Below are 17,666 nucleotides of genomic sequence, written 5' to 3'. Positions count from 1 at the left end.
CTTGCCTTCAGTCTTGTCTGTTCCAGGTTCCTTTAGGCTCTTCCCACCCTTTGGTTTGTTCTATTTCTCCACACATATTTATTTTTTTTTAAGTGGTGTCGGTGCTGTCAGAGTGATCATCCTAGGCATGGCCCAAAGTTTTATCTCTGCTACTGGACCTGTTGAGTAATAAGCCTATTGAATACAAGCAGAAAATGTTTCTTTGAACATAGCACTGCATCTGCTGCTAGCTAGTTATTACCATGATGAGCTCACTCACCGTTGCTGTTCTTATAGTTTACCTCCATTTATAGCAGTTGTAGGGAACAATGGCTTATTGCTCAGTTTCTTTGCCACTTACAGAACAGGTACTGTTAGCATTCACTATACTGGTAGAAAGTGGGCATGTAATTCCAACAGATTATGTCTTGTTTATGCTTTTCAATTGACTGTCAGCCTGACTCTAACCTTTAAATAAAGAATTTAATGTTGTCAACATCAAACCAGGCAAGCGCATACCAATGGGAAGGTGGGTTGGCAAGCCCAGATCACGATCGATAGATTGCCGAGCCACCATCTCGGAGCATCAGAGTGCATGGAGCCAGCACCTGCAGCGGAGGAAGTAGGGGCTGTATAAGCCGATGCTTCCTGTGTGACTTCTTTCCCAGGCAGAGTGATACCAAGTGCACTTCGCCTGGAACCTTTCTAGCAGCCCAGAAAGCTATGCTAGCAGAAGCTGGAAAAGGTCAATGTATTAAACATCACATACACTGCACTTTTCTAATGCACATATTAGCACTTGTTAACTTTTTTTTTTTTTAGGCCGCTTTCAAACACTTATCCGCAGATGCAGGGCAGTACACCTGGGTTTTTGCTGCACTGAGCCAGAGACTTCTATTATATCCCGAATGCAGGAGTTTTGGTGTGCTTTCACAAAGGGCACCACACCCGCAAGATGTAATAGAAGTCTATGGCTCAGTGCAGCAAACGCGCAGGAAAGCCTCAGGTGCACTGCACCTCATAGTTACATAGTAGGTGAGGTTGAAAAAAGACACAAGTCCAACCTATGTGTGTGATTATATGTCAGTATTACATTGTATATCCCTGTATGTTGTGGTTGTTTAGGTGCTTATCTAATAGTTTTTTGAAACTATGCCCCCTGCTGAAACCACCACTTGTGGAAGGGCATTCCACATCCTTACCGCTATTACAGTAAAGAACCCTCTACGTAGTTTATGGTTAAATCTCATTATAATGAGTGGCCACGTGTCTTATTAAACTCCCTTCCGCAAAAAAGTTTTATCCCTATTGTGGGGTCACCAGTACGGTATTTTTAAATTGATACCATATCCCCTCTCAAGCGTCTCTACTCCAGAGAGAATAAGTTCAGTGCTCGCAACCTTTCCTCATAACTAAGATCCTCCAGACCCTTTATTAGCTTTGTTGCCCTTCTCTGTACTCGCTCCATTTCCAGTACATCCTTCCTGAGGACTGGTACCCAGAACTGGACAGCATACTCTAGGTGCGGCCGGACCAGAGTCTTGTAGAGCGTGAGAATTATCGTTTTATCTCTGGAGTTCTTAATGCATGCCAATATTCTGTTTGCTGCAGCCTGGCATTGCTGAGCCTGTCATCTACTAGGACCCCCAGGTCCTTTTCCATTACTTTGTTCAGATCTTCTTGCAAGGTTTCCACAGCCTGTGGAGAAGTTTTTGCCCTGCTTAGCTTAGTATCATCTGTAAATACAGGGATTGAACTGTTTACCCCATCCTCCAGGTCGTTTATGAATGAATTAAAAAGGATTGGTCCCAGCACAGAACCCTTGGGGGACCCGACTACCCACCCCTGACCATTCAGAGCACTCCCCATTTATCACCACCCTCTGAACTCGCCCTTGTAGCCAGTTTTCAATCCATGTACTCACTCTATGGTCCATGCCAACAGACCTTACTTTGTACAGTAAACGTTTATGGGGAACTGTGTCAAATGCTTTTGCAAAATACAGTACACCACGTCTACGGGCCTTCATTTATCTAGATGGCAACTCACCTCCTCATAGAAGGATAGTAGATTGGTTTGGCAAGAACGATTCTTCATGAATCCATGCTGATTACTGCTAATGATACCGTTCTCATTTCTAAAATCTTGTATATAGTCCCTTATCCCCTCCAAGAGCTTGCATACTATTGATGTTAGGCTAACTGGTCTGTAATTCCCAGGGATGTATTTTGGCCCTTTTTTAAATAATGGTGCTACATTGGCTTTTCTCGTGGTGCAGGTAAACCGCAGCGCATGCGTGTGAAAGCAGCCTTATAGGGGGTTCAGGTCAGTAAGGACTTGTTTACATTTGCAGTTTAAGAGGAAGTAAAACCCTATAGTTCATTGTGACCGGTTACCAAATCACTTAAGTGGCTCTCGCTCTTCAGAAGATTGAGCCTGTATTTTATATAGTAAGGCGAAGGCTTAGTTTGCAAATGGTATGAAAATGTATTTGCCATAAAGATTCAACTGGCTGCACAGAGAACAGGTGAATGATTGAACCAGTTCATTCACTAGACCTTTGGAGAAAATGATGTGTAAGGTGCAGCATCTTAAAGTAACGATATTTCAGTCTACCGTAACATCAGATAAGACATTTTGCTGTTGGGTTTTTCAGAGAGTAACGACACCAAAAGGCCAATTTATAAAGCAATAGTACAGGCTTAGATCCTTTTCACACTGGGGCCGCCCAAGCGTTAGCGCTGGTTAAGCGGCGCTTTTCGAGTGCTAGCGGGGTGTTTTTAACCCCGCTAGCGGCCAAAGAAGGGTTATAAGCGCCTGTTTTATGAATGAATTGTAAACTGCAGACACAGGGTGCAGTAAACACAGGTGTGTCATGCAGAGAAGGAATAGTGATACCTGCTCTTTGTTATACTTCATCACCTGCTCCATTCACTCTTTTGTGTGACTCCAAAGTCGTGTAATTTCCAATGCGGCTTTGCAACATTGGCTGATGACTCTGGCTTTGACTGTTGCACAACTGTCGCATTGATGACCTTATGATGCAACTTTCATGAGTTTACATTGCAGTTGCACTCAAGTCACAATAAAGTAGTGCAAGACCACTTTTTTTTTTTTTTTTTTTTAAGTCACATAGATTTGAATGGCTTTCATTTAAATACATGGGCTGTGACTTATGCAACTTTGTATCCAAAGTCGTCCATCAAGAAGAAGATGTAGAACACTCAAAACACCCACTAATCATTTAAAGTATAGTTTGTTTGTTTTTTTTTCCCCTAGGGCTGTATTGTTCATAACCCTACCAGGTAAAGCATTTTAGGAATGTTATGTGAAATTTTTACTTTGTTTCTTTTAAATATTTTATACTTTGTTATATTTACGAACAGATATGTGGCCATGTGCTAGGAGTATGCATGCAAGGCTGTGAGAAATGTGTTTTTAATTGATGTTGTATGTATACAACGACGACAAAGTAGTATCTATGGCAAGTCACACAAGTGTGAATGTAGCCTTAATTTCAGTTTGAAAAATGATAGTGTACAAGAGTTGTCAATAAAACCACCAGGTGATTTTATGTAACAGTAAGTTATAAAGAAAATACATTTATTGTTGAAAATCAAAAACGAGGAGGTCTGTTTTAAGTGCAGGACAACCACAATCCAGACTTTTTTTTTTTTAATTCGTACTACAGTTTATAGCAAGCTTTTCTATTTGTGGGTTTTTTCTGGCACAACAATATCCAATGACATCCTGCTTCATGGGGGAAAAAAAAAAAAAATGATTTCAAATTACTACATAAAGCACATTAATTAACCGGACATATTCTTGAGCACATAAGCCTCACATGGTGCAATCACACTTACAATCACTTGTGCAACACACATTTACAAATTGAAATTCATTAAACCAACAGAGCAGTCCCACTTTAATGTATCCATGCAGAAAAAAGATGAAGATCCTGCTTCAAGTCATCTTCAATAGACTGTGTACCATACACCAAGCCAGCACATCATAAACTTACAAATACACTAGTGAAAAAAAAATTACACAGGCAATTTATAAAAAGAAACCTTTTGACATAACCTGATAAATATCTCCATCAAGCATGCATGTAATTGATGTTTAATGCTTTCACTAGAAGGAGTTGTACATCTACTGCATTTGAAATAGGAGTGTTTAACATTTGCACAAATGACATTCCTGGGAATGGTATATTCTGTTATTCTAAAGTCTTTAGCTCCCATTGTGCGTCTTATCCATTTCTGGCAATATGATCTGAAAAATAAAGAAGCAGGATACCTGTGTTTTGCTCTCAACCCAATCTCAGAGTATTGTTTTTGCTTCTTTCTTTGGACAGTGCGCTCTAACTTGTTTTCTCATGTGTTTGGTTATGGGTTTTAAGTTCTTCTTCAGATCCATACCTCAGAAGGCAGTTTGTACACTTATGGGGCAGATCTGCAGAATGCCGAAAATCTAAGTGAGTTTTTAGGTCCTCTAGCTGACCTGTTGAGTATTCGCAATATTGGCACAGGTAAACACCTTCTGATGAATGCAAGTTTAAATGCTCACTGTACTCTAACATGCCCGAAAAGCCCTTCCCACAGTCATCACAGACATGTGGGTAAAAGCGAGTGTGTTCTATTGCTACATGCCTATTCACATTAGTGTGGAGCCTGCTGCTGAAGCCACACACCTGGCAAACAAAGAAGTTTTTACATTTATCAAAGCTGATCTTGTTTAGGAGACTGAATTCTCCCCGTGTTCCATTGTTATAGGCATCGCTTATCTCAATAAGACGACAGGTGTGTTCGTTTACTACGTGACTGTGCAAATCTTCTGGATCGTTGGTCTCGTGCTCACAGAACTGGCATAAGTACTGTTCATCACAACTATGCTCCTGAAAGTGCAAGTACAGCTCGCTACTCGTGCAAAATTGCAAATCACATTGTTCGCACCAGTAAAGAAAGTCGTTAAAATGGGCATCTGTCACATGCTGACTGAGGCTCTCGTAGGAATTGGTCTTGTAATCACATTGCTTACAACTCAGTTGCTCCTCTTCATGTTCCTTTTCGTGTTCCATGAGCAAGTCTTCACTAGAATAGCTCTGTTTACATACTTTGCAAATGTGAGACTCTGTGCACTTATGCTTTAAGATCATATGCTGTTTTAGATCAGAAAAGTATTTGCTGTTGTAGTCACACTGGTCACAACGGAATAGGCCAGCGCTGTTGGCCCTGAGTAGTGGCCATTTTTGTGGTGTTGTCAGGTTAGAGGAGGGACTGCTTTCTGGACTTTCCTGTATTTGTAATGGGATGTCCTTTATTTCTTCTTCTGTTACAGGTGAAGGAACACACTCGGGCTCTTCAGTATGGACTTCCACTACTGCATCTTCATGGATTGGTTGAGGAATTATTGTTGGAGACTCACAGTTCTCCCTACTGTCTCCATTGGTACTAGGCTGTTCCTCTGCAGAGCAAACACAACATGTTATTTACCAAACCCATGCAGACATGGCTATTACATAGTTACATAGTAGGCGAGGTCGAAAAAAGACACAAGTCCAACCTATGTGTGTGATTATATGTCAGTATTACATTGTATATCCCAGTATGTTGCAGTCGTTCAGGTGCTTATCTAATAGTTTTTTGAAACTATCTATGCCCCCGCTGAGACCACCACCCGTGGAAGGGAATTCCACATCCTTGCCGCTCTTACAGTAAAGAACCCTCTACGTAGTTTAAAGATAAAGTGTTTTTTTTCTTCTAATTTTCACGAGTGGCCACGTGTCTTGTTAAACTCCCTTCCGTTTTATCCCTATTGTGGGGTCACCTTTACGGTATTTATAAATTGAAATCATATCCCCTCTCAAGCATCTCTTCTCCAGAGAGAATAAGTTCAGTGCTCGCAACCTTTCCTCTAAAACCATAACTAATATCCTCCAGACCCTTTATTAGCTTTGTTGCTCTATTTTGTATTTGGGCTTACCACATCACTCATGTTTTTACTATAAAAAGCTACTGATCTCTGCAAGATCATATCAATAGCTCTTCTGCTTATTTGTTCTAATTGGGTGTTAGTAAACTTGCACAGGTGTACCATGCAAGACTGTAAAGAGTTAACCACTAATAAGTAATGCAACATTTGTTCTAGGACTATGACAATGAGAGCCTGATCTAAGAAGATGTCTATATATAAAAAAAAAAATTGATATTTTATTTTTTTAAATAGATTTTTTTTTTATTGGGTTCTCATATTACCGGGCTGTGGCAATTTTTCTTTAAAAATACAATAGCTGGAAAAATCAACCATAAAACTTGTTTTCTATCACTTTACTGCTAACATTTTTAGACTAATGCCAAAGATTGTTGAATTATAGGTCAAAAAAATTCAACATGTTCACCAAGTTTCAATGTATACAAGGGTAGATTTGGTATATCTTGTATAACTGCATATGTAAAACCAGCTGACCTAAAAACTGAAGGCTTGACCCTGGTGCTGCTGGGTAAACAGCCAAACCACACTAATGTTCAACTGTCGCTTAGAAGCAGAGAAAGGGTCTCCAACACCTAAAACAAAGATGCCAAAGTACCCCCAAGATGGGGATGAAAGGATTAATAAAAGATTTTGTTCATGTGGAGGTTAAACTTTTATTTAACCCCCAAAGAAGGTAGAGCCAGCAGACACTAAGCAGAGGTCAGCTGGCCTGGTTTTAACTACTTGACGACCAGGCTTTTTCTGGCACCTTTTGTTTACAAGTTTAAAATCAGTAATTTGATAGAAAATTACTTATAACCCCCAAACATACTTTTTTTTTTTTTTTTTTTTTTTAGCAGTAACCCTAGGGAATAAAATGGCGATCGTTGTAATTTTTTGTATGTCACATGGTGTTTGCGTAGCAGTTTTGCAAATGCAATTTCTTTGGAAATTATTTTTTTTAAAAACGGACGTTAAGCCGAGTAAATTAGATAAACAACATGTCACGCTTTAAAATTGCGCATGCTCATGGAATGGTGACAAACTACGGTAGTTAAAAATCTCCATAGGCGATGCTTTAAATCCCTTTACAGGTTACCTGTTTGGAGTTACAGAGGAGGTCTAGCGCTAGAATTATTGCTCTAATATTTGTGGCGATACCTCACATGTGTTGTGCTTATACCGTTCACATATCTGTGCGTAAGTTGCGTATGGTTTCGCTTTTACGCATGAGAATAAAAAGGGGTGAGGCGCTTTAAAAAATTTTTTTTCTTATTTATTTAAAATTTTTATATTGTTCCTTTCATTTTTTTTTCGGATCACTTTTATTCCTATTACAAGGAATGTAAACATCCCCTGTAATGGAAATAAGGATGGCAGGTCCTCTTTATGGAGAGATCTGGGGTCCAAAAGACCACAAATCTCCTTCACCTGCAAAAGGTAAAAAAAAAAAAAAATTTTTTTTTTTTTTTATTACAGTAAAAGCCATCAATGGGTCTGCGCATGCGCAGTACAAAATGTCACTCCAACTGATATGCTGATCAGCTGGCGTGACGTCAACATAACGCATGCACAGATTGTCGGAGGCGTTTTTCAACGGGAGACAGTATTTGCCGCGCAGTATTCAAAGCTATGCAGACAGCGGTGGGAGATAGTACTTGTCAGATTGAGCCTCGCTAGTGCGGGGCAGATATTTTCTGTGTGCTGAAAGACTGGTATTGGCTGTGTCTAAGGGCACCCTTCAACACAACCCAACCTGCCCCGCAACAGCGAGGTTCAACCTGACAACTAAATTTCCCGGCTGTTTATATAGTGTTGGATAATGCCTCCGATGATCTGCGCATGCACTGTGTTGATGTCACACCAGTTGATCAACATATCGGCTAGAGTGACGTTTGGTACTGCAAATGTGCAGACCCATTGAAGGCATTTTTCGTCGGGAGGCAATTCTCGATAGAACACTGGAAGTGACGTCATGACATTGCTCCAAAACCATAGAGGCGCTCATAGAGTATCTACTCTTTGATCGCCTATGGATGCAGCCGGCCACACAGTCAGATAGTTTCTTGGGCAAACCAGCTGAAACGATAAGAGGGGAGGGGGAATGTCTCCTCCTGCCACTTCAGAAATCATTCCTGCGGCTCAGAGCGGTTTCATGAGAAAGCCAGCCGCAAAAAACGATACCGAGGTTATGGCTGATATATCTTAAGTCATAATCCCGGTAAACCACTTGCAAACTGCAACGTATATAAACTGTAAGAAGTAGGCAGAGCAGGAGTGTAAAGAAATAACTTCAGAGATTGCTTGCATAAGAGAACTGTGGTGGCTAGCTGGGCAGAAAGGAGATAGGGATGTAGAACAGTAATGATGGCCATACACTATACAAAAAAACGGCTGCCCCCATTTTTGAAAAATTAATATTCGGCCGTGAGAGCAAACGATAGTGCCATCATGTAATGACCAATAAATCGTTCAGTGGACATAAATTAATCAATTTTTTGTTCGTTTTTTTTTTTTTTTTTTTACATATACCTAGTGCAAACAGTTTGGACGGGAAAGACATTAAACCTTTCATGTTAACGTTCGTTTGGCAGAAAATTTCCAAACTTGTCCGTTTTTTCGGCTTTAATGTCCCAACGATTAATCGATTTTGTGCCCATTACCTGGCCGAAAAACAAATTTCGGACAATTTTTGGTATAGTGTATGGCCAGCATAAGTCACAATAAAGCATGTATAGGTTTACCCTACTGGATTAAAGGCTCGTGCTCGGCACACTAAGAAAATCAGGCAAACATTTTCTCTTGATTTTCGTATAACTTTGCAACTTTCGATGGGCGATTTCGAATTTTTTGTACGAAAATCCTGGAAGGGACAAACGCCAAAGTTTTTCTCGTAGGGGAACAGAACGAATGATTTGCGTTTTAAGGTGTGCAGGTTTCGTGCAAGAAAAATCATAAGACTGTGCATGATCATAAACAAAAAAAAGCTTTTGTCGTACGAGAATTTTCGTACGGATGTTCATCAGTTCTGATTTGCTGTGAAACATCGAGGGGAAAAAAATCGGACAAACGTTCGCCCGATTTTCTTATAGTGTGTACCCCACTTAACAGTGCTTTCTCTGTGTTTCCATCACAATGAAGAAGTCAGCCACATGGGGTAGATTTACTAAACACACAGAATTTGGTGCAGCTGTGTGTGGTAACCAATCAGCTTCTAACCTCAGCTTGCTCAATTAAGCTTTGGCAATATAACCTGGAAGCCGATTGGTTTCTTTGCAGACGTGAGCCTAAATTTTGCACTCTCCAGCCTTGGTAAATAAACCCCTATGTGTTGGTTTTCACACAGCCAACAAGTGTTTGGTATGGGTGAGCCTACTCCCCCTGTCACATAAGCAAATAGCCAATTAGAGCATGGGAACGGGCTCACAATACTTTCCTGGTCATTGTATTTCCCCAAGAATCACTGTGAAGGGAATAAACAAAGTCATAATTAGGGTCACAGGTAGCCAAAAATGGACTGCAAAGGGCAAATGGACCAGTGGATAGAAATGTGCAGGTTGCCACTGTTGGCGCAGTTTTTAAAAGTGTATGGTCTAGGCTAGGGCCATCATCCTGATCCAGGTTTCAATACTTCATGGATTAAATTACTGGATGCTCTGGATCATTGAAGTAATATGTATCTAAGCCAAGACCAGAATGAAAGCCCCAAAGCATGCACCCTTTGAAACCCAAATCCAGGTTAAGATCCCTTTCACACTGGGGCCGCGTTTGCGGTAAATCGCCACTCGTTTTATCGGCGCTTTACCACTGTTTACAGGGGAGCTTTTCAGCTGCTTGCGGGACGCTTTTAACCCCAAAGAAGGGGTTAAAACTGCCTGCGTTGCAGCGCTTCCAAATAGCTTTGGAAGCGCTGCCCATTTATTCCAATGGGCAGGGCATTTTGGGAGCGCTCCCTACCCACCCCAAATATCCTGCTTGCAGGACTTTTCGGAACGTCCTGCAGCACACCACCAGAGTGTGAAAAGCCACACTTGAATGAATGGGAGGCAGTTTTTAAATAAAAAAACCCAACATCATTCACTTACCCTCAGGTTCTGGAACTTTAGGGTCAGCTTGTATTATAGAACACACACTGTAGCAGTGATCAAAATATATTCCATTGTTTTCCACAGTTTTGACCGGAACAACAACATCTGAAGGAGAGTATTGAAAGGGTCATTGACAATTCACCCAAAACACACAGTCTGCCAATTCTTGGAGAAAAACTGTTAGAGATCACACTTTACACCACACAAGAGATAAAATTTTTTTATTTATAGCTAACCATAAACACCATACCTCCGATACAAAATCACTCCCTTCCTGCCCATAGCAATACTGGCTGCAGGGTACGCTAAAGATAAAGGCTGTAAACACTTTCCAGATGGCCAGCAAGTCTACATCTAGGGCTTGTTATTTTTGGCTTACTAATAGAATGAGGCTGTGGGAAGAGTGGCACACAGGTTGGTGTTGTAAAGGATACCTTGGGCTCTTTCACAGCTTTACAAATGCAGTAAGGCGCGGTTCACACTGATGCGACGACGACTTTGGAACACTTGTTGCATCAGAAGTCGTTCCTGCACTACTTTTGGTCCGATTTTGGTACGACTTGCATTGACTTCTGTTAAAGAAGTCACATGCAAGTCGTGCCAGGGTCCGACTTTGAAGTCGCGGGCAGTGTGAACCCAGGCTAATGCATATTTTTTGACATCTAGTTTATTTATAAAATAAGTTTGAGAACTTTTAAGAAAAGATATGTTGCATTGTGGAGATGCAAGGGAAAAAAAAAACACTTGTGTATGTATGCATTTTTGTGTTTTTATAATGCATTTTAAGTGGCCCACTTAATATGCTTTGATGGGGAAAAAAAAAAAAAAACACTCTCCCAACAAAAGGTGCCAAGATGTAGTGCATGCATATGCCCAAGCCATGGTATAATGAATTTGATTTCTACTTTAATTCTTTGAGGCCATGGTCATACAGGAGTTGGAGTCAGAATTTCATCCTTGTAGGTACCCGCTCTCCCCCAAAAAGTGCTAAATGTGGCGGTAGACGGTGCAAACTAGCGGAGCTTCCCCTTTTTGGGTGGAGCTCCTCTAAACTAGAACACTAACATTGTATTGGCACTTTGAACACCTCTATAGATTGAGTAGATGTAAAGTGCAGCTACATGAATTCAATAGCAGGCGTCTGCATGCATGTTTAGTTTTTTGTTGGAGCGACCTAGAAGTTCCAAAACTCAGGGTTTCGTTTATGAAAATACCAAATTCTGCTTTGCCCCCCCCCCTTTTTCCTCCAACAGCCTCCTCATTACTGCAATTAGAGATTTAGCTGACCAACCAAAGCATGGTAAACACTTGTAAATACCTTACCTGCTGATGCATTTGCATTTGTCTGTACTGCATATCGGGCTGGAAAAGAAGTCTTTCTTTTCCGTTTCTTAGGATGTTCATTCATATCTCTGCAATCTGAAAACAGACACAAATATCATACTTACATCACCATGGTTGTATTTAAACAGGGAATAAAATGTAACGCAACAAATAACATAATGTGAAACAACTATGGGCCTTAATTGCTGAAGGAAGGATTGGTTTCATTCTGCACTGTCTCAGAGCAACGGAATTTAATGCTGCCCATAAACATGACACAGCTAGAGAATGAACATTTGTACCCCCAAAAGGCTACAGGGCAAAAAGAGACTACCCAAGATAACTCCTCTATGATATGGTATTTAACGAAAGGTACTAAACATAACTGCAAAGCTGTATCTAAAGGCAGAATGTGTGCGAGTACACATATGACTTACAGTTTGTGTCCACTCATACAGATGAATTCCTTGCGAAGTCCTAATCAGATATGCCAGGCCAGCATCAAATCTAAAAGTATTAAAGACATCACAATAAATTACTGGCACAGGAATATCAGGTTTATCACAGTTTGATTTTTTTTTTTTACAATGTTTACAGCACAACACTAACAGCCTGATGTACCATGCTTTTACTAAGAAATAGGGTTACTACTCCTAAGGGAAAAGCCTGACATGCTGCCAGTGGTTTGCCAGGGTTTACATTCACTATGAACAAGTTCTGTAAAAAAACAAAACAAAAAAACAAAACTGTAGGCTCAGGAACGGAGCTGGTGTAAAGGAGTTCTTAGCCATTTCACAATCTGTCCATTTTTAAACGCAGAGATTTTCATTTAGATCAGACCTTTTTCCTTCTCTGTATGATCTGAACACAAATGGCAACAATCTGCAATCACACATTGCAACAGATTTTACCTTCCTGCATCTCAGAGCAGACAAAACATTTGAAGCCAGATGTTAGCATGCTGCATGGGTACATTACATTCACACTGCGTACACACCACACTTTGGTTATACAGCCTTCCTTTGATTTACCAATAACCGTGTAGAGGAAAAATTCACAAAGCGGAGCTCCACCCAAAAAGGGAAGTTCTGGTTTAAGTATTTCTCCCCTGCCACATTTGGCATGCAAAACCTACTAACCTAGCGGTTTGCTAAGTTTTATAGTTCTCCTCTCCTCCTCTGCAGTCTTCTGGGTCACATCACAGGTCCCAGAAGACTGTCGGACCATTTGGTAGGCTGTAGCTAGCGAGTTTAAAAATCAGTTACCAGTGCCTGAGGTCCTGTACCATGTCTGCTAGAGGTGCAGCAAATGTAAATTTTGCTAATACTATTAGCAGTGTGTTTAAGTAAGAGAAATTGCAGACACACTACAGGAGATGGTCAGAGACTGCATTTTTCTTGAGCTTTTCTAGCACTAAAAGGTGCCAATAATGGCCAACATTAAATTCATATTAAATTTTAATTGATATTAATTAAAAAGTTGAATTTAATAGAATTGGAAAAATATATACCGTATTTATCGGTGTATAACACGCACCCCAAGTTTAGGAGGGAATTTTAGGGGGAAAAAAAAAAACTTACATTTAAATGCCCATCAATGCAGCGTTAACAGTGTCCATCTACAGTCTGTGTCTTTGCAGCCTTGTTTCTTTTAAAATTGGCGCCGATCGAGATACACAAAGCCGAGTGTACTTCGGCTACACTCGGCTCTGCTCACAGTCAGGGGCGGGACTGTGAGAGGAGCCGAGTCTAGCCGAAGTACACTCGGCTTTGTGTATGTCGGCGGCGCTCGCTTCTCTCCTCTCGCAATCAGTGGAGATGGGCGGGACTGTGAGAGGAGCCGAGTCCAGCTGAAGTACAATCGACTTTGTGTATGTCGGCTCCGCTCGCTCCTCTCCTCACAATCAGCGGGGATCGGCCTATAACACGCACCCACGATTTTCCCCTGATTTTAAGGGGAAAAAAAGTGTGTGTTATACACCGTACGGTAAATATTTTTTTTTAAACTGTAATTTTTGGTTTAGTGCATCCTGCATTTTCGGTACCAAAATCCATTCAGTGCACCTCAAATTATATATATATATATATATATATATACACACATACATACACACACACACCCCTAAACCTTGTGGACAGCCTTCCCAGAAAAGTTGGAGCTGTTAAAGCAGCAAAGGGTGGGCCATCTCAATATTGAACCCTATGGACTAAGACTGGGATGCCATTAAAGTTCATGTGCATGGGGCCTATCCTAGCTGCTGGAAATGTGGTAGTCTAGAGGCCGGTTTCTGTCATATGTTGTGGTCCTGTCCCAAAGTACACTCTTTCTGGGTAGAGGTGATGCAATTTATAGCCTCGTTGTTAAATCCCTATCCCGCTGACTGTACCAGTCTTCTTGCTGGGCCTGGTGGGCTCTTTATCGCACCGCACAGAAACTACGACCCTCATAGGACTTCTGCTCTTTTATGCCCGTAAAGCAATATTACTAAAATGGAAACAATCAGATGCGCCCTCTCTGAACTCTCGGAAAGCCCTGGTCAATTCTACAACACCATTATATAAAGCCACATATCACTCCCGTGGGTGTACTGCTAAATTTGACAAAGTGTGGAAACTATGGCTTGACTTTGCCTCTACTAATGCCGCTCAAGAGTAGACGGTATATCTGACGCCCATTGACTTCTCCTTCTGTGCTAACACTTGCTAAGACCCTCATAACACCCCTATAGTTGAACCCTTAGTACCCTAGGCCTAGTACCAGAGTTCCCTCTTGGGAAACCTCACCTCGATTGAAGACGAGTTGCACATTCTCCTTTCATAATCTCTCCAAATGGAGTGGCTGAGCAGTGATATCTAGTTTTTTTCTCTTTTTTTTTTTGTTTTGTTTTTCTGTCGCTAACAGCATTGTTTTAGGCAGATAACCTGTTGTTAGGTACCGGTTTACGTGGTACTTTTTGAGCCAGGGAATGCCCCAAGGCTCTGTTTTTGTAAATCTATTAAAAATCAATAAAGAGAATTTTAAAAAAAAGTTCATGTGCGTGCAAAGGCAGGCGTCCCAATACTTCTGGTAATATAGTGTATATTTACCTAGAAAAATGGTGGTGTTATAATACTCATTTTACCTGTTGTATACACCCAAATGTTTAGCCTTTAAAACAGAATTCCGCACAAAAATGGAACTTCCGCTTTAAGTGCAGGTGACCCCCCCCCTGACATGCCACATTTGGCATGTCTTTTTTTGGGGGGGGGGGGGGGGAGCGGATACCCTATTTTTAAAGGGTTCCAGCTCCCACTTCCTCCCAGGGCTTTGCGGCACTGGAAGGAAGTTCACCCTTCCCCCTCCCTCCTGCAATCTTCTGGGACACGTCACTGGTCCCAGAAGATTGCCCACCCACTTACAGCGCGGCTAGCGCATGCACAGTGCGTACCCGGCTGTGAAGCCACAGCCAAGTACCCACAGTAAGAGTGCCGGCACCATGGGGAGGAGCGGTGCTTCATACGCCCGCATCACTGGACCCTGGGACAGGTGAGTGTCCAATTTTTAAAAGTCAGCAGCTACACTTTTTGTAGCTGCTGACTTTTAATTTTCTTTTTTTCTTTGGTGGAACTCCGTTTTAATTTCTATTTTTAACTGAATGGGTTGTTTTACAAGGTGATCGTTTACAGTCACTTTAAAGAGGAAGTAAACTCCCCTTGTCTGTACCTACAGGTAAGCCTATAATAAGGCTTACCTATAGGTACTGTAAATATCTTCTAAACTTGCACTGTTTGAGATATTTACTGTATACTATACGCATGTGCTCTGAAGGAATGGCACCCGTGCTGTTTCTTCAGGTCTCTGTGCCGCCACCTCCCGTGCACACACATGGGAGTGATGTTGTCGTGGCTCCAACCAATCACAGCGCCAGGGCCCGTGAAACCAGAACACCGGGGAAGATGGGGCTTCATTCTAAGGGGAGTATGTCAAAATGAGCTAGTATGCGATGCATTTTAGCTCATTATGCCTTTGTCTTATAGTTTTTTTGTTGGGGGGGGGTTACAACCTCTTTAACTGAAGAGAATAAAATCTATATACGTCAAGAATTCATTCACACCAGATGCATCAGGACAGACTGGCAGCTGGATCAGCCTCTCAGAAAGCCGCTTAGAGCCTGAGCCAGTCACTCCCGTCCCCTCCACAGCCCAGCGACTGACTGCCACTAAAGATGAGCTCCGGCGTGTTTGCACACCCCATGTGCAGAGCCCGCCAGGAAGTCGGCACTGCGCTGATCACAGGCAGTGAGACATTTCCTGATGCCCTGGCTGCACACATCGAGAAATGTCTCCCTGCCTGTGATTAACGCAGAGCATGGGGTGTGCAAACACGCCGGAACTCATCCTTAACCGCCACCACCACCATTCTACTCACCAAAGACTAACTCAGTGATCAGCAGTGTTTGATCACTCACTTCTTGGTGGTAAAGGCAGTGGGGGCCTGATTGCTGCATCCACCTAGGTGAGTATAATTTTTTTTTTATATATTTTATTTTTAATTCCCGAACGTCTCTTTTAAAACAGGTAGTATCACCTTCTAAAGGACTGTTCTACACCTGTATACAAAAAACAGAAAATAATAACTAAAAAAAACAAACAATCCACTGCGGATGATTTTCCAGAGGCAGCAGATTCTGCAGTAAGTGTAAACTTTGTCTCACTGGGGATGAGGTTGCACAAGGCTTTATATAGAGTGTGATGTGTGTGGCCAGTGTTAGATCATCAGCTCCCAGGAAGCTGATTATTGGAGGATCTGTATAGGAGATCTCCCCTCATCCTAGAAAAGGAAGGTCCATCCAGAATGACCTCTACATCCACTCCTATGAATGGAACCCTCATCTGACCTTCATCCATATCTCCATCACCAGAGAGGACGGCCAGACACATACCCTAGAAGTCTGCACACCCTTCTAGGCTTCAGCTAAGGTCATACTGGGACTTGTAGTCCTCCAGCAACTACAAGGCAAAAGGACTGCCTGCCTCACCCACACCCCCTACTGGTGAGCCGAAGTTCCTCCTCCCGGCCCAGCATGAATAAGAGAATCCCACAGGCCTTCCCGACCCGCACCCCCTTGTTCCAGGTATGTACCTCACAAACAGGGGACCACTTACCGCTCCCACCTCACATCAACTTTCGGCCCCAGGACACACAGCCAGACGCTACGACAACACTCCACTCCGACCTCGGTCTCCTCACGTCCGCCTGGCCGGAAAGTCACGCAATATGGAGCTCATCCCTTCCCGAGGCCCGAGAGCAGCGAGTAACCGCAAGAGAACAGAACGGCTCCGGTAAGATAGGAAGTGGGGAACGCGACAGCGACACTGTGTGGTCGCCGGGTGGTACTACAGACTCTGGGAGGAGGGCTTATAGACCGCAGGGATTCCATGGGAGCTGGGGTTTGAAAATCCTCTGCTTTTTACACGACTCATCTGCAGAATAGAACCTGTCTAATCTTAGAACTATGCATTCTTTGCAATTTTTTAAAACTAATCTTAGAACTATGCATTCTTTGCAATTTTTTAAAACTATTATTGTATGTTAAAGTAAAAATGTGTTTAAAATAATTCTCCTTTCTCCTGTTTTTCATTCTTTGTTGCAGCTCATTGCTGCTGATCCTCTGCAGCCACTTCCTGTCTACATGCAGGTGTTTCGTCAGATTAGGCGAACCGTCAGATTATGTAACGGAAGTGACGTTTGGTCACCATCATCTTGCTACACCCCGCACTCATCCACAGTAAGGACAGTGTTCCGTCAGATTAGGCGACCCGTCAGAATGCATACCTCCCACCTTTTTGATATGGGAGTGAGGGACACCTATCAGCAAAAATATGCAGGCATAGAACACACCCGTTGCCACACCCCCTTAAAGGAGAATTATATTAAAAAAAAACTAGATTGGTTAAACCCACAAGTACTTTTTTTTACCACTATTCCTTTATATTGGCTTTTGGGATTTACAAATGCAGCAATTTAGAAATCAGATGAAAGGTTCAGCACTGGGATACACTTTTTGATAGATAAAAAGTGAATTTTATATACATCTATATCGATCAGACCAAAATGAGGAGGAATGAGGGACAGAGGGACATTGCTCCAAATCAGGGACAGTTGGGAGCTATGAGAATGTGTAACGTAAGTGACGTTTCATCACCGCCATCTTGCTACACCCCGCATCCATCCAAAGTAAAGATACAGTGAGAAGGGGGCAAGCGGACATCTTGTTACACCCACCGTAGTTTTGCATTTTTACATTTATAACAGTAAAGTGAA

At 42.0% G+C, this 17,666-nt stretch overlaps 1 protein-coding gene across 1 annotated transcript; it reads right to left on the bottom strand.

The window, feature by feature from the left end:
- Positions 1-3,561: 3,561 nt before the first annotated feature.
- Positions 3,562-16,782, bottom strand: ZNF639 (zinc finger protein 639). Its single transcript, XM_073626256.1, has 5 exons — positions 16,508-16,782; positions 11,801-11,870; positions 11,364-11,459; positions 10,038-10,145; positions 3,562-5,445 (listed from the first exon to the last, which is right to left on the bottom strand). Exons 3-5 carry the CDS (start codon positions 11,446-11,448, stop codon positions 4,343-4,345), a joined length of 1,296 nt encoding a protein of 431 aa, XP_073482357.1. The 5' UTR covers positions 11,449-11,459; positions 11,801-11,870; positions 16,508-16,782; the 3' UTR covers positions 3,562-4,342.
- Positions 16,783-17,666: the final 884 nt, after the last annotated feature.

Source organism: Aquarana catesbeiana, linkage group LG04 (genome assembly GCF_042186555.1).
Source record: "Aquarana catesbeiana isolate 2022-GZ linkage group LG04, ASM4218655v1, whole genome shotgun sequence".
NCBI lineage: Eukaryota > Metazoa > Chordata > Amphibia > Anura > Ranidae > Aquarana > Aquarana catesbeiana.
Note: the sequence above shows the minus strand (reverse complement) of the source record. Positions and strands in the feature narration are given on the sequence as shown.

What these genes read in the sequence shown, in the direction of transcription:
- ZNF639 (XM_073626256.1), bottom strand. Translation starts at nt 11,448, where the DNA reads ATGAATGAACATCCTAAGAAACGGAAAAGAAAGACTTCTTTTCCAGCC. An exon ending in AAATGCAAATGCATCAGCAG is followed by an intron (nt 10,146 to 11,363) that starts GTAAGGTATTTA and finishes ACTCTCCTTCAG; the next exon opens with ATGTTGTTGTTCCGGTCAAA. An exon ending in TAAAGTTCCAGAACCTGAGG is followed by an intron (nt 5,446 to 10,037) that starts GTAAGTGAATGA and finishes TTTGCTCTGCAG; the next exon opens with AGGAACAGCCTAGTACCAAT.